Here is a 21,528-nt window from a genome sequence, read left to right as displayed (position 1 = left end):
CTGCGCCCGTCCGCTGCGCTTCCTAGCAAGGCACATGGTTTTATGCCTGAGAGAGAGGGCGTCACGGGGGCGTGGCCAGCTGAGGTGGGCGTGTCTGAGGACGCGCCTCGCCCTCGGTGATGGCAGAGATGGAAAACGTTGCAGCGCTGAAGACGCTGTTCGAGTGCAGGGGTGAAATAGGTAAATTTTAAAAACACAGTAAAATTACAAGCAATATTACAAGAGCAAGGTTCACTCCCGGCTTCCGCCTCAGGAGACTCGTCGTTCCGTTGTGTCGCGCTATCAAATGCGCACACTTTTGTAGTCAGTTTCAGGGGGCGTGGCCAGCTGAGGTGGGCGTGTCTGAGGACGCGCCTCGCCCTCGGTGATGGCAGAGATGGAAAACGTTGCAGCGCTGAAGACGCTGTTCGAGTGCAGGGGTGAAATAGGTAAATTTTAAAAACACAGTAAAATTACAAGCAATATTACAAGAGCAAGGTTCACTCCCGGCTTCCGCCTCAGGAGACTCGTCGTTCCGTTGACATAATTTTACCATTGAAAATAATCATAACATTTGGTCAAGTTGATTCACTCCACATCAAGACTGAATCTATAGTCTTAATAACATAGGTAATACTAGCCCACATCCACAATTTTTTTTTACAGTAAGTGCCAATAAACCAATGAAACCGAAAAAAGTCCAATCAGGACTATCAATTTAATATACAATATAACAACGTTTGGAGATCAATGTATCTGGCTGTAACGGGGTGGGAAGGCTGCGTAGGGGTGACGAGTGGTGGGACCCCAGGAATGACCTAGTCCACCCTCATTCGTTGCAGACTGAGACATGGGGGTCGGACCTGGACGAACCTGACGAGGAGGAACATGGCTCCTTTAAGTGGGCGTACTCAGAGGAGGAGGACCGGCCTTCGACGCACGTCACTAGCCCAGGATTGGATAAGGAGGAGGAAGTGTATTACTTGGCGTGTGACATCACCCCAAGCGAGACGGCGAGGAGCGGAGACGGAGACGAGGAACCGGTGAGCGCGGAGAGAAGGAGAAAGCCGGAGGAATTCCTAGAAGCAAGCGGAGGAGAGACCGAGGGAGAGCCAGGAGGCCAACGACCATGCGAGCCGCCGTGCCACTCTCCCGGGGGAGGAGCGTGGCTTTCCCAGGTACGGCAGCGTATGGCGGCTTGGGCGGAAAGCAAGTTTATGTGATGGTGTAAATAGCCCCTGTTTGTGTCCTGCGTGATCCCACCCTTTTGTTTCACTTTTAACCCGCGTATATCCCTCACCGTCTTGTACCTTCCCTCCCACACACTGCACCGACCTAGGATTGAGTGACAAGCTCACTGGTGACAATTGTTCCCTCACATATCACCCAGTCCCTTCGGTGCAATATTACCCCAGCGGACGGCTGAACTAACGGCTCCCTCTCTGTTGGTCTTTTCTTACATGGGGGACCGGAGCCAAGACCTGCCCTAACCTCAGGACCCTGACCAGACCTAGAAGACAGCGCTTTGTCCAGGAAAGGAAACGGAAGAACACCAACCGCCAAGACGGATCCCAGCCAGTTCGCAAAGGAGAGGCTCACCTTTAGAACCAGGAGAACATTGATGAAAAATCATCGTGGTATCCCAATAAAACCTTCTTTAACACCACGTACCGCTGTCCCAGTCGTTTCTGCACCACCCCCAGCTATCGCTAGTACCTCAGGGCAACCAGCCCAGTCCACACTGGCGCTGGCTTCTGGCCAGAGGACTGACGATAACGGCTACCCATCTACCAGGTGTGCAGAATGTTCAGGCGGACGCACTGAGCAGACTGATTCAGGAAAACCACGAATGGGTCATAAACGACGACGTACTAGGAGAAGTCTTCGCAAGGTGGGGGACTCCAGACGTAGATCTGTTCGCCATCGCCGAAAACAGCAAATGCTGAGACTTCGCTTCCAGATACTACCAGCAGGGGACGCTGGGGAATGCGCTATGGATCAACTGGTCGAACAGCTTTCTGTACGCTTTTCCACCCATTCCCCTGATTCCGGCGGTGCTCATCAAGCTGTCTCAGTCCAGGGCGCGGATGATCCTGATTGCCCCGGAATGGCCCAGGCAGTGGTGGTTCCCGGACCTGCTTCACCTGTCTCTCCTTCATCACATATGGCTGCCGTGCCGACCGGACCTTCTCACGAAGTTCGGGGGGCAAATGGTGCACCCCAACCTCTCGTCTTTGAGTTTGGCGGCATGGCTCCTGAGATAGTGCAATATGGTCATTTGAATCTACCAGAAGATTGTATGGACATATTGAAGGAGGCTAAGCGACCTTCCACTAGGATTTCCTATGCTTACAAGTGGAAGAGATTCTGCATCTGGTGCAAGTCCAAGAACTATGATCCTATGACATGTCATCCTTTCGTATCGTCTACATTTGGCGCAGTCTGGCCTTAATTTCTATTCCATTAAGGTTCATCTCGCTGCGCTGACAGGAAATGCCCTTCACAGACTTCCTTCTTCCAGGTCCCCGTGAACAAGGACTTTTTGGAAGGCTTGAAGAAAGTGTTCCCTCCTGTCCGGCTTCCTTCGCCTTCATGGGAATTGAATGTGGTGCTGTCCAGATTGATGAAGGAGCCTTTTGAACCTATTCCTAAGGCTTCGTTGCAGCACCTGTCCTGGAAGGCGGCGTTCCTCGTGGCCATCACATCGGCCCGCAGGGTGAGTGAAATTCAGGCGTTGTGTTACCAAGAACCTTATACTGTTTTTCATGCTGCTAAGGTTGTTATGTGTACTCAGCCTAAATTTCTTCCAACGGTTATCTCTGATTTCCATGTTAACCAGACCATAACTTTACCTACGTTTTTTCAGAATCCTTCGTCTCCAGCGGAAAGGTCTCTGCATTCCCTGGATGTTAGGAGGGTGTTGAAATTTATCTGGATAAAACCAAAGATATTCGTAGGTCAGACCAATTGTTTATCAACTATGGATCAGTCAGGACCGGTCTTGCTACCTCAAAACAGTCCATCTCGTGGTGGATTGTGTCCTGTATACAATTGTGTTACCAGAAGGCTAATAAGACCTTAGGGGGTAAGCCTAAGGCTCATTCCACCAGGGGCAAAGCTGCCACAACTGCTTTTCTACGTAATGTTCCAATTGCAGAAATCCTCAAAGCGGCCGCTTGGAAGTCGGTCCATACCTTTGCTAAGCATTACTGTCTGGACACTGATGCCAGGACAGACGCTCAGGTTGGGCACAGTAGTGGTGTTATTTTTCTTCTCTCCACCGCCGCCTCAGTGTGGGGATGGGCTTGCCATTCTATTCACTAGATTATGACTATACACAGAGATCCCCTACTACAGAAGGAGTAGTTTCTGTCCTGTTACTCCAGTTCTGTAGTAGGGGTATCTCTGTTAGTCATAAGCTCCCGCCCTCCTCCCCGGTGGAGAAAGATATTCATGTAAGGAATGCTACAGGTCTGGCGTGTTCCGCCTTCAAAAAGAACTGAAAGTAAAAGGGACCTGCTGTGCATTCTGGGATACTGAGAGAGTTCTGGAAGGTTCTCTTAAAGGCACAGTATCCTATTCTGAGCCACATAATGGCAGCCTATGGGGATTGTCTGTCCACGACTTTCTCTATCATTCCAGAGGCTTCTGCTGATAGGGGAAGGATTTTCTCTGTGGAAAACACTGGACAGGCTGTGCTGTTTGTGGGTTTTTTGGTGGAATTTCTAGTTGAAGTACTGGACAGTGTAGCCTGTGGATATAGGCTGCATTATCTGTCTTTAAATGCTCTCTTAAGTGTCTGTGCAGGTCTGAAATTTTTGACAATTTAAGAGAATATTTTGGATTGCTCCGGGGTCCACGCTCATGGGCGGGACTATTCACTAGATTATGACTATACACAGAGATCCCCTACTACAGAAATTAAATACAACAATTAGGCGTAAGCCAATTTTACCATGTTTTAGGGAGTGTGCACAAGCAATGACACTACAGAGAGACCTGAGAAGCCAAGCATGCAACACATGCTTACCCTCACAAATCCCCATATGTACTTCTAGTTACATAGTCGAGACTGTCCTATGTGTTGTGTACAGCTATGCTTCTCTGACCAGTGTGAGAGAGTTCTGGAAGGTTCTCTTAAAGGCACAGTATCCTGTTCTGAGCCACATAATGGCAGCCTATGGGGCTTGTCTGTCCACGACTTTCTCTATCATTCCAGAGGCTTCTGCTGGTAGGGAAAGGATTTTCCCTGTGGAAAACACTGGACAGGCTGTGCTGTTTGTGGTTTTTTTGGTGGAATTTCTAGTTGAAGTACTGGACAGTGTAGCCTGTGGATATAGGCTGCATTATCTGTCTTTAAATTCTCTCTTAAGTGTCTGTGCAGGTCTGCAATTTTTGACAACTTAAGAGATTATTTTTGATTGCTCCGTGGTCCACGCACATGGGGGGGGGACTATTCACTAGATTATGACTATAACAGAGATAACCCTACTGCAGAACTGGAGTTACAGGACAGAAACTACTCCTTACTTATAAGAACCTAGTATAGTGGTATACCAGATTCACAGGGCTAATAAAATAAATACTACTTGTGCGCCAGCAGCACGTATTGTGCCACCCACTTAATAAGCCCTTTAAAACTTGTTTCATGCCATTTTGTCATGGAGACATACACCAAGTTATATGACGCTAGTCGTGATGTGCATCCCTGGACTGGTGCTGTGCGATTCTGGGGTACGCGCTCCACATAAACCCACATTTATAGCCCATGTGCATCTGTGTGGTGTATCTGTGTGCTTTCCACGTGTGCATCTGATTGTGTGTGCTCTCACCCCATATAATTTGTGTGTAGTTGTTGTGTTGGCACCCTTACGTTATGGTCTGGGCCTAATGAGTATATAATCAGGAAATGAGTCACCAGTCATGGTATGAGTCTGGTGATTATACAATCAGGAAATGAGTCACCCAGCCTGGGCTGATGATTATACAATTAGGAAATGATCACACACTCAGCAGCCCTCTTAATTGGACCGGAACAATAAAGGCACTCCCTGCCTGAACCCTGTTGCACAATTAGGAATCGGTGCAGCCATTGCCATATCTTCAGAGCAGTTCCAGTCGCCGTTGGACTTCATGATAATGGCATCTAGTGAATCCTGAGGAGAAGGAGAAGGGGGTCCGAAGGGGGTAGCAATAGCTATCGCGGAAGAGGTACTCGGACCCCTTCTCCTGCCACGACGTGTTGCCGAATTAATTTCAGGCGCCCAAAATCCTTTACTGCAAAAGCGACGAACGCGCTAAACGGAACCCCTCTGTATTAACTTGGGGTCTGTTCGTTTAACCTTCAATTCAAGTAGGACCCTCGTCCAAGTAGACGTGACCGAGCGCTACTTGAGTCTCTTCATTGGAAGACCCTTTTTCTCTTTAAGTACAGTATTCAAATGAGAACAGCAACACCCAATCCACTGTACTGCCAATTAATCAACCTTGCCTTAAAAAGCACCGGCAAGTTTCAGGAGGCTCATCTGTCCTGATGATGATCTAAAGCTATATAGATCGAAACGCCGTCGACCTACCCAAGGAATTTCACCCGTTCTATCTGTATATAATTGTTGTGTTTTTATCCTTGTTGTTGTTGTGTGACAGTCCGTTCACTCTGATCACTTATGTCACGTCCTGCACCATACTATTCACTTGAGCACCTGCAATACAGTATAAGTATTTATGTATACCCTTGAGAAAAAATAAAAATAAAAACTCCTACCAGTACCTACTACCTTGCTCCCTAGCGACTTATTAAGTACTCGCTCTCTGTTCTATTCCGCACTGAGGACCTCTTAAGGCCTATCTTGAACCATTGTTCTTTCAAAAGCATTTCGTTACCCCAGGTTCTACTGTATGGGGTCCCCTTGTTTTTAACAAACACTACTACAAATTGGCACCCAACGTGGGGCTCATTGGCGACGCGGATGCCCGAAGGAGTGGGCGAAACGAAGGAATTCCGCTTTGAACGATCGCTGCCCGAGGAGACCCGCGTCTTGGCAACCACAGCGTTTTTCCTTTCTTTCTGATCTGACCATCCAGGTGGTGCCGGTCCTCGACACAGATCTCTACTGTTGATTTGCCGTGCAGTGATCATTTGGTCGGTTTTAGAACTTGGCAGTTGGAATCTGGACACCAAGTGATTGGTAAGAGTCGTTATGTTGGTTTTGATGCCTGGGATTGGTAAGGTAGTTTAGTAACACTTACTGTGGCTTTGGATTTGTATGATTGGCCAATATTTGTATTTAGAAATGTGTAATATATAAATTGCAATTTATATAGGCAGGTAATGAGGAGATTTTTCTCTGTTTTGAATTGATTTGAATGGCGCAACGTACAAAGAGTACCTTAAGCGCTACTTTGGTTATAATACTGCATATTCTGCACTATTTTTGGCATGCCTGTTTCTAGCACACTTCGTAGAATGTGTTGCTTTTGTAGTGGTACCAGTTTGAGACTTGATGAAGCACAACCAGCCCCCCCGGAGGGGAGGCCTAATAGGTACATGTATATTAAGTATGGTATTTCTTCTATAATGTACAGCACATTATGGAATAAATATACTCGAAAGGATCCTGAGTTGCGTTGGCCTATGCATGGGTCATTGGAACAATGTATGTTTAAGTGAAAGACTAGCCAAGATATATATGACTGTGTACGAATGTGGGAGAAAGAAGTGCGTGAACGAATGAAGCATGAGCAAGCCTTGATTGAAAAAGAACAGCGAAAGAACATTTATGCGAAAGCATTAGAGTTGAAAAATAAAGAAATGAAAGAACTAAAAGAGAGAGAAGATAAGGAGCTCCTTTTACAGGTAACTGGCCAATACGCTGTTAGGCAACCCCTTTATCCTATTCCTAATAAACAGCAAGATGATTTCTTGTTATTAGATCGTTCTCCACCTATGATATTTTACCTTCTGCTCCTCATGAGTCCTGTGAGGAATCTTCTACAGATCAGGAGAAAGCACGGGAAACTCGTTCTATGCTGCCCGTTCAGCGTTCGTCTGAGCTTAGATCTGCTGCCTGAAAAGACGTTCGCAGTACTGCCCCTGCTTCTGAGCTTTTAGATGACATAAAAAGTTGGCAGGAAAGGGAGCAAATATATTTTACCGAGGCATTTGCTGCAGAAGTCGTTGAGCGGTTTAGGAAACATTCTGATGAATTAGAGCCAGTGATGTAGCACAGGATTGTAAACAAATGCGTGATGGTCTTTTTGTCTTTTCTCAGGTGGCTGATCCAATCAGGCGTTTGGTTAAACTGCGTGCTGATGCAGTCCGTTTGCGAGAGGAGAAAAAGGCAGCAGAAGCAGCTGCACAAACATCTCAGACCGGCTTGGCACAATCTTCTATCTTCGGAACAGATAAGACTATGATAGTTCATGCGAAACACATGCGGGAAGCCGCGCCTTTGTATGTTCCTCCTAGAGGCGAGGGAACAGATGATGATAAGAGTTCTGCCGATGCTAAGGGTTATTTTATTCATAATTGGGTCTATACTCCTTGGAACAGAGCGGATGTTATGGCTCTTAAAAATGCATTGCCTGATCCGCGGAAGAATCCAGCCTCTTTTTATGAGGAAGTTTTTCATAATTGGGTCTATACTCCTTGGAACAGAGCGGATGTTATGGCTCTTAAAAATGCATTGCCTGATCCGCGGAAGAATCCAGCCTCTTTTTATGAGGAAGTTGAGAGAGCCATTAGCTCTTGTACTATGACTTTGCCCGACATCAACATGTTTTTTGGGTTGATATTACCGCCTGACATGTGGAGAAATGTGCGTAAAGTTCATGATCGTGCGACTTTTGGGGCGTTATGGAAAGAGTTAGAACAAATGGATGTAAAGAGGGAACCAGCACGGAAACTGTGTAAATTAATTTCAGATCTTCCTGCAGCTATATCAGTTAAGTTAAAAACAATTATTCCCCCTAAAAAGATAGATTGGACTGTCTTAGCATCGTGTAAGCAGAAAGCAGATGAGTCAGTTTCGGATTTCTTTACACGATTTGTGGAGGCATTCCATGATTTTAGTGGCCAGTCATTTACAGATGATACGGGTAGGCATCTGTTTGTCGATAAATATGCCGCCAACCTGTTGCCAGGAATAGCTAGTCGCCTAAAGGCCAGTGAGAGTTCATGGACTACCTTTTCTCCGGTTTCTCTTTTGACTATGGCTCAGTATTATGAACGCCAGGAATTAGAAGCGAAGGGCAATGAGGATAAAAAGACTGAAGAGTTAAAAACAAAGGTTATGTTGGCTCAGGCTTATGGTCCGCCTTCTAGAGGTAATGATAGAGGTGGATGTGGATCTTATGGTTCGTCTTTTCCTTCCTATACTCGTTCGAATTTGTCTGTTGACCAGTGTGCATATTGCAAGAAATTTGGACATTGGGTTTCTGATTGTCCAGTACTGCGTGCTCAGCATTGTCCACGTGGATGGGGACAAATTAGAAGTCGTTCAGGATATTCAGTGCCTAGAGAAAGCACAAATGATCATGCTAGGTTTGATGCTAATACAAGTGGACAGGATGGGTTTAACAATTTTGATAGACGGAACCAATATCAAATGTCCGATTATGTACCATCTGATTTTCAAGATTCTGCTTATGCATAGTATTGCCTAGGATGGGGTAAGGAATCAGTTGAAGTTCCAGTAGATCAGAGGGGTCCCTATGTTACAGCACATATTTTGGGTTCTACTGATCAGTTTCTGGTTGATACAGGAGCTACTCGTAGCGCCTTATCCAAACAATTGGTTCCAAGGGCTCCCCTGTCTGGCTCAACCATTACATCGATAGGTTTCGATGGAACACCTTCCCTTAGCTCATTGTCCCAACCACTCGCATTCCATGTTGATAAGTTTACTGCTCCATGTCCATTTTTGCTTTCTCTGAATACACCAGACAATATTGTGGGTCTTGATATGCTCAAGTATTTCAGGGCTACGATACGATGTTCTCCTGAAGGAGTGTGTGTTATTTTGAATGACAGTTATCCCGCAATTGAGAGATCTTGTCTTGTTAAAGAGCATTAGCTTCACTCCCTAGTACTTAGTGGGCTACTTCAGACACTGATATAGGACAAATGGTTATTCCACCAGTGCATATTAGTGTCAAGGAGGGCGCTTCATTACAGCGCTTGCCTCAATATAAAATTTCTCAGGAAGGCGAAGAAGCACTTATACGCATTGTCCATGATTTGATTAAAGTTGGGGTTGTGGAGGAAGTCCCTTACAATGTTTGTAATAATCCTATTCTTCCCATTTTGGAAAAAAGATACTGACACTAGGATTTACAAATTCATTACTGATTTGCGAGAAGTTAACAAGATTGTAGTACCACATTATCCAGTGGTTTCTGACATAACAACACTTCTTACTTTGGTTCCTCCGACAGCGACTACATTCTCTGTGATAGACTTCAAGAATGCTTTCTTTTCGATCCCTATTCATCCTGAAAGCAGATATTTGTTTGGTTTCACTTTGAATAACCGATCGTACACATTTTGTAGAGTTCCTCAAGGGTATACTGAGAGTCCTAGTATTTACAGGCAAGCATTGAAAAGACAGCTTGATTCTTTTTCTTTACCTGAAGGAGTGGCTCTCATACAATATGTTGATGACATCTTGTTGGCAGCTGATACGCCTGAACAATGGGAACATTTTACTTTGTCTTTGCTTTCTTTTCTTGCATCTCACCATCACAAATCGTCACGGAAGAAATTACAATATTGTAGACCGAAGGTTACCTATTTAGGTCATCTTCTGTCTAAGGAGGGCTATGCACTTACCTCAGATCGCATTAAAGCAATTTTAGATACACCAGTACCTTCTACTCAGAAAGATGTCCGTGCATTCATTTGTCTGACTTCGTTTTGTAGGCAATGGATATTAGGGTTTTCACACATTGTTAAACCCTTGTTAGCGCTTTTGATCAAAGACACTCCAGTGCCCCTTCCATGGACAACTGAATGTCAGAATGCTTTTCATCAGTTATGTCAAGCTCTTTGTTCTGCACCAGTGTTAGGCAGTTCAGATTACACTAAGGGTTTTACACTCTATGTACATGAGAAAGATGGATGCGCATTGTCAGGTTTAGTACACACACACAGTGATAAGCAGCGTCCCTGTGCGTACTTTTCAGCTGTTCTTGATCCTGTTGCTCGTGCATTACCTGGGTGCTTTTTTTCAGTTGCAGCAACAGCTGTGGCCATACGTCAAAGTGAAGGGATAGTTTGTCACACACATTGTTGGTGCTAGTACCCCATGCGGTCAATGCCCTTTTGAATTAGACCAAAACACAACACTTAACTAGTGCCCGCTTGACAGGATACAAATTGACACTGTGAGCACCTCATATTACCTTGAAGAGATGTGCGACACTAAACCCAGCCACTTTGTTGCCATATCCTGCGACTCAGTCTCAGTCAAAGGAGCCTCACAATTGTATATTCCTTACTGAGAAACAGACAAAGGGTTGTGTCGCTTTGCAAGGTACGCCCCTTTCAGATGTAGATGGGGACTGTGGGTTGATGGGCCCTGTTTGAAGTTACCAGATGGCAAAACCTCAGCTGCATATGCAATTACGACACTTCAGACGATAGTGGAAACAGCTCGTATACCTCAGAGGTCAGCTCAAGCAGCTGAACTAATAGCTCTGACACAAGCGTGTGAACTTAGCACTGACTTGCGTGTGAACATCTATACAGACCGGCGCTATGCTTTTGGAGTGGCCCATGATTTTGGCCTGCTTTGGAAGGAAAGAGGCTTTCTTACATCCCAAGGGATGCAGATCATGCATGGAGAACTAGTGCATAATCTTCTGACTGCACTGACATATCCGAAGAAAATAGCTATTGTGAAGTGTAGCGCACACAAGAAAGTGACTGACAAGACAGGGCAAGGCAATGCCTTAGCAGATCGCATAGCTCCTGAAACTGCAATGCAACGAAGCAATACTTCTATGTACGTAGTGAAATCACAAGCTGAGCGTTGGCATGATGCTAGATAAGAAGTCTTAGACATACAGAGATCTGCTTCAGTGGAAGAGCTTGAGCAATGGGCTAAAGAAGGAATATTGGACGATGAGGGTTGTTGGCGAAACAAAGACATGGATAAATGGAAACTACCTGCAGCCTATTTACAACCTATGGTTCAAATGGCACATGGGCTGGCTCATGTTGGAACTCTAGCAATAACGAAATTGCTTACGCAAGTTTGGGAGCATCCTGAAATTGCCAGCACAGCTAAGAAAGTAGTACAGTCCTGTTTGATCTGTTGGCAGTATAATCCTGGTAAAGGGACACGGACTCCTACAGGAGGGGATGCTATACCGACTGCACCTTTGGAAGTTTTGCAGATGGATTACATCCAACTTAAACGCTGCAATAATTTAAAGTATGTCCTAGTGGTGGTATGTGCCTTCAGTAAATGGATAGAGGCATACCCTACAAAGGATAATACAGCTCTCACTACAGCGAAGGTGCTTCTAAAGGAGTTTTTCCCTAGATATGGTGTTTGTAAACTTTTGTGGAGTGACAACGGACCTCATTTTATTGGGCAAGTTGTTGAGCATGTCCTGAAAGGATTAGGGATCAAGCAGGAATTTCATGCAGTCTTCCACCCACAATCAGCAGGATTAGTGGAGAGGTACAACGCTACACTGAAACTGAAATTAGCGAAAATGCTGGCTTCCACTTCTTTTAAGTGGCCAGATGCATTACCTTTGGCATTGTTGTCAATAAGATCGGTGCCACACTGGGCTTACACCTTATGAAGTGATATTTGGGAGACCGATGAACATTTGGGGAGTTCCTAAGCCACGCCCCATATATGATGCCGATGTGGCAAGGGGGGGGGGGGGGGTCAGTCTTGCGAAGTAACACCAGTCTTGGCCCTCGGTGAAGAAATCAACGGCTGCTCAGGTATAAGAGCTCCAACGATTGTTTCTTATGATGAAGTGATCAGGTCTGCTGAGAGATCAAAGGTTGCTGAGATCTGCAAGAAAACCATTTGTGCTGTAGGGTTTGTTGGTCCTATGGTGGTTATGGCAGCAATTACCTGGTATATTTAGAAGGTGGCTCCTATTCGAGAGCTATTGATCGCCACTACTCCAGTACCAGTTGAGCACCACTACTACACACTTCCCTACCATGAGCCGAAGCATCGACAATCCTACTTTAATAATACGTTCATTCAGATGCTGCATCACACTCATAATGCCACAAATACTACCGGCTCACCAGAAAAAGGGAGGAACACCTTTGATTCCTCTTCCATTCTCGCACAATGGTTCTTGTCAAGCTTGGTTTGCGCTTTTGTTTGCTTCTGGAAAGCCTTCAGTAGGTGGGATTAATTTTCACCTCAATAAAGTATGCTATCAAGATAAAGATGTTTATCCTCAAGCTAAAGGGACTAAATGGGAATGGGAAGAGTATCAACCTGACAATATTTCAACACCATATGTCTTCACGAATATGAGGACTATGAAGAACAATGGACCTTTTGTAATTTCTGTGACAAGAGCTAAAGCAGATTTATGTATTAGTAGTGTTGGGAGAGTTCCAGTGGGGAGAAGTGAATGTACTGTAATTCTGACAATTGAAGGTACCAATAATAGCAGCTTTATTTCGTCACATACTACATACTTTGTTTTCGGTAATAAGGGATACTACCAACTACCTGTGGGGTGGTCTGGGGTCTGCTATGTGTCCTTTCTGTTGCCCCCTGTGTTTCTGGCACCTGCATCGTATCATCTCAACTTCAAGCTATACAATGACATTTCCAAGAACAGGAATAAGAGGACAATAAGTATGTATAAAGTTGACCAAACTGACACTGCTTTGCAACAATATGTCAACTTTAACTTATTCTTTTTGGTGGGTGCTGCATTGAACAGCAGAAAGATAAGGTGATTGACTTGTGTTGTGGAAACCGTTACCAATCAGACACCTATGGCACTTGGGGACATTACAGAAGAGATGCAAGTTGCGAGGATTGTAGCACTCCAGAATCACATAGTGCTTGATGTGATTTTGGCTGATAGAGGGGGTGCATGTCGCATCATTGGCAGCAGTTGTTGTGTTTTCATTCCAGATCACTCGCCTTCAGTATATGATGCAAACTCTAAACTACATAAGATTGCTGCAGAGATTCATCCAGAGACTGGTACATGGACTTTTTAAAATTGGATGTGGACACTCTTTATTACTTGGGGCTGTAAGCTACTGACTATCTTATGTATACTATTGGTGATACTATTTACATGCTGTATATGTATACATTGTGGTCCTATGCTTTGCTCTATTTGCATCACTGCTTGTACACCTGCCAAGAGAAATGTTGCAGAAATGAAAGCCTAACAAATGCTAAATAAAGAGGTCACTGAACTGATGAGCATCGATGTACAGGATGCCTATCTAGATTACCCCAGATGAACGAATGTCTTCAGCTAATGCTAAAAGGGTTGTCTGTTGTAAATTGGCAGGGATTGGGTTAGCATTAGCAGAAGCCATCCTGTATTTAGAAGTTATGTTATCCGTTTTGTGGAATCCATTTTGTATTTCTGGCAGCCATCTTGTTTGCCATGTGCTACCACGTGCGTGCCATTTGCTCTGTCCTACCTTGCTGTTGTATGCTCTTGGAATCTGCCTAGAGACAGGTTATATTTAGCTTCTTCTGCTTCGCAACATGCTCAGTTGAGCTTGCAGCTGTCCATGCAGCTACTGTTACTGTCCGGATGTGTTCACCAGAATTAGCAACTGTTAGCTCCTCGCTCTTGTTGACTGTGCATTTGCTGTATGACCTTATATGTACCTAAAACCTTCTTGTTGTACTTGTACCGCCTTCTTTTGAGCCCCTGTGTGGGTATAAAAGGACCAAGCTCCTTCCATTCAGTGTGCTACTTCATACATTACCGGAGGGTGTTGTGTGAATGTAGTTCCACCTCATGAGGTTTAATAAATCTTGTATTTTCTATTCCAGTTTCTGTGCCAACTTCTATTCTATGGTCCGAGGACTCTGTTCAGAGAAGGGCGAACCCCTAGCACTGGTAGGCCTTGCTGAGTCCCACTACTACAACGCACCCACAATTAGGCATCTTTAACGCCTTACAATAGAATCTCACCCACCAGATCTCTGCAAAGGTAACAAGTCAGTACATGCAAGACTACAATGGCTAGCATGTATGACACTGCCCTCAGCATCTCATGCCCAGCTTGCTGCAATGTTTAGGGATAACCACTAGGGATAGTTAGAGGGTGAAGTAACCCCAAGGTTCACCTGGTTCCGGTCTGGATAGTTCATTACTGTGGGGCACATGTTTAAGGTGCCTTCCAGCACTTTCGGTTTGGAGAAGGGCTCCATTCCTTCAGGCGATTATTCATTGACTTAACTGAAGGCAACTGCATGCCGTCCTCCTGGTCCAAGATCCTAGGCTACCTACTGATCTGGTTCTGTGAAAAGGTAATACAGATACTGAATTGAGTGTGGTAGGATGTGCAAGGGAGTGCTTGCATTATGTGTGATGATCTGTGAGTAATTCTGAATATGTATGATCATAGTTTGCACCACATCCTTAATGCCCACCTGGTATTACTTCAAGGGCAATGCCTACCCAGCAACAACAGACAAGGGTGTCCAGTGAGCCAACAGACTAGATCTTGTTAATATATTATTTTGTCCAATTCCCTTCATTTTGATGGGGCGCCAGAAATGCGGTCTGCATCGCAGTGAGGGGTGTGGTAGAACAAGCATGAATATTCTTACAGCTGGGTTCGGGATATCTCATGTTAGTGCATCTGACACGTTGCAGCCTGTTAGCAGTTTTAAACTGCCAATAAGACTTGGCAAAAAAAACCTTGTCAAGCCTAAAACTCTCTTTCTGTTGCATATAAGTCACTCCTAAGGTAGATCCCAAGCCGATCATAGTGCAGTGAGCATTGTAATTAAAAAGCTGTACATGTACTTATACGTTTTATATGTTCTGGTAGTAAAAACTCACACATTTATTTTTTACTACAGTGCGGCTTTCGTCTCCTGTACAATAACATTGGGTCACCTTATTATATTTAATAAGTGCTAACCTTTGATTGGGAGTGGGTGGGAAAGTGCCATTTGGTGTTTGTAATTTAAAATCCTCTTTAATGGTAAATTCAGATTTTTAGTCACAACTTGGAAACTGATACTTTTAGAAAGTTGCCATTTTCCTGTCCTATATGGTGCCTGCATTGCACATGACTGCTGTGAGTGGCAGGTGGCCTTTGTATTTTCCTTCCAGACAGCCACACAATAGAGGGATTACTTGTGCCTGGATGGGTCATCTCAGGCAGGATGGAGGGTGGGTTGGAGCTGGGCACTGTCCCACTTGAAAGTCAATAGTGGGTTCCCTGCCTTCACACAAATAACTTCACACTAGTCTATTGTGCCTGTAGCCAGACTGGAGCTAGGGCAGGGAGGCAGGAAATTCCTGACCCTTTTGAAAGGGGAATTTCCAGAAACTTCTCCTACTTCAAAGGAGGTACCAGATATAAAATTTGAGCCCTCAGATACCCTCTTCAGTACACTTCTTGACCTATGGAACACTCAGAAGAACTACTGATGTGCTGCTCTGTTGTAAGAAGGACAGCTCTACTGCTCTTCTGCCCTGCTGCCAGAGTGAGACACACTGGACATGCATCTTGAACCCACAAACACTAGAGTGACACTGAGGGCTAGTTGACTGGCCTCCTGATCAAAGTCTCAGGGATAGAAAAGGCCCCAACCATCCCGAACCCTGCACCTGGGCTCTGCCTGCTGTGAGTCATAACCCCACCAATTGGTGCACCTCCAGTCCGTAACCCTTGGAAATGGGGCTAAAGGTGCTCTACCAGCCCACCTGTGGTCTCATCAGAACCGACACAGCTGAACGCAAATTCAATGCAGCTCTTTGCAGCGCCTCATGAGAACCAAGGCAGCCTCATCACAGGCCAGTATCATAGCCAGCCCAGCTCATCAGAACTGCAGACTTGTGGTGCATCTTTGACGTTGACCTTGCAGCCTTTCATCGGAACCCATGCAGCGTGCTTCAACCTCAATGCACGCCTGCGTTGCACACCTTACTGCTCATCAGAACTGCAGCTGCCTAATGCTCCCTCGACGTGAACCCACATTGCTTCACAGGATCGATGCTGCATAGCACAGCACAGCACAGCACACCACAATCAGGATTTGCAGAACATTTCTCAGCAATACTAATTTGGTTCCTGTATCTGGCCTACGCTTGAATGTAGTCAGCTAAATTTGTGACTTTGTCCTGGTCCGGCCCGGACAGATAACCACAGTTGGCACTTTGTGCTTTTAGGCATTATTTTCACCTAAATCTTTAAAATTGCATAGATCCAGTTCTACTAATTGGACATTTGTTGTTTTGGTGTCAAATAACTTAATACATTGTTCTCTATTTTTCTACAATGATGTGGGATTTGTCTTGTGTTGCGTTGTCACTCTATTACTGTTTGAAGTGCTGCATAAATAATTTACAGATTGCCTCAAAGTTAAGCCTGACTGCTTTTGTGCCAAGCTACCAGAGGGTTCAGCACAGGTTAATTTGAGGTTTGCTTGTGTTTCACCCTGACAAGAATTGTGGTTGCTGCTTGAGTAGGGTTTCACTCCCCTCAACTAGTAATCCAATTTCTCACAGCGTGTAAATTAGTGTGCACTTTGTGGGCTATTGATTTATATTAATACGTATTTTAAAATGAAAGTTTGTGTGTGTGAGTCAATGTACGTGTGTTTTCACGCTTGGCAGGGCACGCCAAATTTCTAAGCCAATAAAAGGACCATTGGATAATGCCAATTATCACTACCACTCAAAGTATGTGAAACTGCGGCCGTACAAAGGTACAGCTGACAAGATGTCCCTTGCCGTCTCAGTGGCAAATGTTTTGATTGGATTCCAACAGTGACTGGGACACAGGACTGGAAGCACCTTGCTGTAAAGCACTTTACAAGTAGGGGGAAAAAAGGGTTGATGAGGGGACCATGAATGCACGATTGGCAGAGAGAGGGCTCCAGGTCCCCCTTTAGAATAAAACATGCTCCAGAAACCGAAAGTATGACAAAGTTGCTCTTAGGTGCCACGATGCATTTGGTTAAATAACATTGACTAGAGAAGATAAGGGGCACTAGGAAGCCAAGGCCCAATAGCATGATAGACCTATTTGACTGAGGTACTGGTCTTGACTCCATGCTTTTATTTCATGTGAAAAGAATGAAATGCCCATCTCCTGGCTTTATAACTGCATGAACACTTGCACACCCCGCCTGTGAAGACTCTCAGCTCAATAGCCGCTTAGAGGGTGGATCAGGCTGACCAGCACTGGCAGTGTAGTGGATTACTTTTTAGGCAGAAGTGCACATTGTGCAGAAGGTGAAAGCTGTCACTCACAGTCAGGGGATCCAATGGCTGAAGTAAGTTGACCCATCACCCAATGCTGTATGTTGTGGTGGGCAGAAGCAAAGTGTGAATGGCAAGTGAAGTGACAAGTGCATAAAGAGGACTGACAAAAAGGCCCAAAATGTATGTATATTGTATAATATGTTTTATCCTAAATGCAATAGTCTGGCAATACAGCTAAAGAAGTCTCAAAGATCAAACCAAAAATCAGTACAACTTCCTAAGTGTACCTCAATTCGGATTGGAAGCACCAGGTCAGAGATAGAGAGAGAGTGTGTCAGCCTGTCAGTGCACCTCAGTAATGATCTGCAGGCTGCAACACCACCTGTACTCAGGGACAAACATCTCAGCACTCTCTACTGTTCCAAGATTGGGAAGCATGCAATCAACACACAGCTCTGCCAGTAAACATCACTTCTAATTCTCAACACCATCTCTTCCCTCACACCACTGCACCTCAGTTCATACCATGCACTGCTCTGCTCCTCACTAACAGGTCTGTTCTTGCCTTGCATTGCAGGTAGAAGCTGTGATTAACCCGTCCTTCCTGGCAGGACTGCTGTCCCCAAAACAGAAGAAAGATCCGCTCAGTGCCACTGAGGAGCTGGACGAGGAGGAAGGCCTGAGCATCGATGAGGTACTCAGAGTTTTCTCTGATGTGGAATGAGCGGTAAGAGCCCTCAAATCCAACTTTCACACAGAAGGTGGTGTGGATGTTAACAGCCCTTTGCAACTATGCTCCTACGCAGGTAGTCCGATACATAGAGAGCCAATGGTATGATACACACAGCCTTCTCTTGACATCCCTCTATGTAGAGGCCAAACATTGAATGAGAATGCAGACTGAATATGAATTTCACTTTTATAGAGGACAGATTGAGTGCATCATGACTAAGGGGCTCATTAAGATGTTGGTGTGTCCGACACAGACGGCTCGTCGGACCCACCGACATCGGCCCCTGTGGTCTCCCCACTGCGTTACAATGTGGTAGGTGGAGGGACCGTCAGCAGCCCTTCCAATGCCCGTTGGTGAGTTGGAGGGTCAGCAATTCCTACAATAAGGGCGGTGCCTGCCCTGGCACCGCCGTAGGCCTTAGAATGTCCCTTTCCACCTGCCCTCTCATGACGGTTCACCCACCATGAAAAGGCAGACGAAAAGTGACTTCTCCCCTGGCCCTCTGCTATGAGGCCTGGGGGGCACCTCTACTGTCCCTGTAACCATCTCTGAACTATGTTTCAGGCACCGCATAGTGCCTGCTACATGGTGCAGGGATGTATTTACAGTGTTTATTTTCTTTTGGGCCTGTGCTACCGTCTGCAGCACATGCAGCAATAGAGAATATACATATTACAACCACCCTAAAGGTGGTCACATTGTAATCAGGGCTATGGGACTGCCGACTTGTAGTTGGGCGGCCCTGCTTCCTCTATGGTGCAGGTCGGAGCAGAGTCCAACCAGCAACAAAATGAGGGCCCTTACTCTCTGTTGTCCAGATAAAACTTTACCAAACTCGTAGCTGCAACATGCTCTAAATAATTCCCATCTCAACAATATAGATGCAACCGTAGTTGCATTTCCATTTCAGAAGGATAAAAAAAATAAACAAATTTAAAAAAGATTTTGTTATATTTAGCCCTCTTTTATTCAGCCCCCTTTTCCTTCACTGTCCATCTCCCAATTTCCCTGCCACCCCTTCTTCTATCACCTTTGGAATGTTATTCTGCCTAGATTCTAATCATACAGTTTAACAGCCAGTTGAGATTGTCAGCTCACGTGGCAGGAGGTCGTATTTCCTTTTTTCCAATAAAGTTATTTGGAAACGACTTCTGACTTCATAACACTGGCGACGAGGATGGGATAGCTGATCTTGCTCACAAAGGTCATTTGGGAAGGAACCTAGCTAAGTCAAAGGTCAGAGCATCCTACTGGTTCTCAGGTATGGACAGAATCGTAGAGAACAAAGTTAAAGATTGTATGATTTGCGCTTTAAGTGACAAAACCAAGGTCCCGAGACCTGTCCCTATGTCTCCTGTGAGCGTACCCCTAAAACCATGGGATAAACTTGGCTTAGATATTATTGGTCCTCTTAAAAACTCAGTGTGCAGGCAGCCACTCGTCCATTCACCCCGTTGGAGGGGCTGGTCCGCTCTTTTGGCGAGTCAAAGGGCCTCATCTCTCGCACTTATCAGATTTTACAACACCCCCCTGCGATACCTACTCACCTATACCAGCGTAGGTGGCAGCGGACGTCCGACACGGAAATTACACCTGCACAGTAGGGTCATTTATGGCGCGACATACCCAAGGCCTATTGCAGTATCCCACAAAGGGAAAACGCATACAAAATCATGACCCAATGGTATTACACACCTGAGCGTTTGCACAAAATGTTCCCTGCCTCTTCTCCCATGTGCTGGAGGTGCTTTTCTGCATCTGTGACTTCATACACATCTGATGGGCATGCCCACTACTGACCTTATTCTGGAAAGAGATCCTTAGTCATATCAAACGAGTTCTTGGTTTCCCCCTGCCTGAGTCTACAAACATAATCCTATTGGGCATCAAACCGGCTAACTTAAAGGCTATCACCCGAAGCAATTGGATTATAGCATTGTATGTGCTTGAAGCAGCCAAGCAGCTTATAGTGCTATACTGGAAGAGAACAGAGGCGCCTCCTATCGCCACTTGTTACGTGCGCTTATGGCATGTAATAGCCATGAAACTCTTTACAGTGCGTTAACAAGCATGTGACACCCACTTCACTGCAGTTTGGTGACCCCTGGTTACTTATCTATGTAAGCTAGAACATGGGCAGTACCTACCTGTAGGAGAGTAGGGTCTGCAATCCTATGATCACCCCAGATTTTTGCTTCACTGGTTTACGACTTCCCTGGCTGTGGGCCTGCTAATCAGACCCACAGCCTAGCTGTTCTCTCACTAAATTGACACGTGTACCTTAGGTGCATTTACCAATTTGTACTGGGCCACCTTATCAGACCCTGTAACTCAGGGCATAGGTGTACCCAGGGCCTACCAGGGGCTGCAGCATGTATTATGCCACCCCTGGCTGGCCATCTAAATCTGACACAACTGCCTGCACGACAGCTGGGGCAAGGTGGTGTAATCACCCTTTGCTTTAGATATAGTATACCTAAATCTAACCCTAAAATGGACACATAGATTCCTATCAGTCACTCCTATGGCAGGCCTTGACAATCCTGAAGGCAGAGTGCTTGGAATTGTGTGAGATGGTGCTCTGGCATGAGCTGATCCCGTTTGCCGCTTGCGGAACAAAGTCCTAATAGCTGTTCCATGATAACGCATACCATATACTCTTAAGTGCATTATAATCCTTGCGGTTATATGCCAACTCTGGTATCGCTTTATCAAAACATGTCGAGTAAGGTGTCATACGAATTGGAATACTAACCCCTCGCCAATTCTGGCAACGGGGTTAGCATTCCACCCTTCTAGAGGGACACGACATGTGTGCAACTGTGAACCCCGGTTAAAGTTAACTCGAGCCTCAGCATCACAAAATGGATGCTGCCACCACAGACACAAGTCTGACCTCCTGCTGCTGGGAGTCCTTCCAGCGAGGAGAGCTTGGACAAAGGGTTTCCTGTCAGGGGCGGTGCTAGCACCATCCCAGACAGGGTTTTGTGTTTCCTGGGTAGGCAGGGCTGAATAGGAAGGTGACTGCAAGTGGCACCCCGGTGCTCACTACGCATAGGCCGGCTAGAACCAGTTCCAGGGGCACACCAGCCCCTGAGCTGGGGAAAGTCCGGCATGGGAGAGGGGTGTAACCACCCCCCTTCCTGGTCCCACCCATGGGCAGGACCTAGTCCCGTACCAGCCCCTTTCCTTAGTATAAAGGTGGGAGCGGGGACCCTTCCAAATTAGATCATCTTTGAATCCTGAAACTACTTTCTACGAAAGGAACTCAAGACTTCTTCTCAAGATTTCTCCCTTGTGACTAAGGAGTAGTCACCCTGCATCTGCGGGCACCAACTAAGAACACTGCGGTTTGCTGCACGTCCTTCCTCCGGAACCAGACCGACCAGCACGACGAGACC

General features: G+C 45.7%; 1 protein-coding gene across 1 annotated transcript in view; it reads left to right on the top strand.

The window, feature by feature from the left end:
- The window catches only part of NUTM1 (NUT midline carcinoma family member 1), a 370,663-nt gene that overhangs the window by 191,557 nt on the left and 157,578 nt on the right, over window positions 1-21,528 (top strand). The window contains exon 5 of the mRNA XM_086923611.1: window positions 17,972-18,088. Coding sequence (XP_086779737.1) covers window positions 17,972-18,088 — 117 coding nt within the window. The remainder of the gene's footprint in view (window positions 1-17,971; window positions 18,089-21,528) is intronic.

The sequence above is a fragment of the Lissotriton vulgaris genome, chromosome 5, assembly GCF_964263255.1.
Source record: "Lissotriton vulgaris chromosome 5, aLisVul1.2, whole genome shotgun sequence".
NCBI classification, from domain to species: domain Eukaryota; kingdom Metazoa; phylum Chordata; class Amphibia; order Caudata; family Salamandridae; genus Lissotriton; species Lissotriton vulgaris.
The sequence above is the reverse complement of the archived record's forward strand: the minus strand, read 5'-3'. Positions and strand labels throughout refer to the sequence as shown.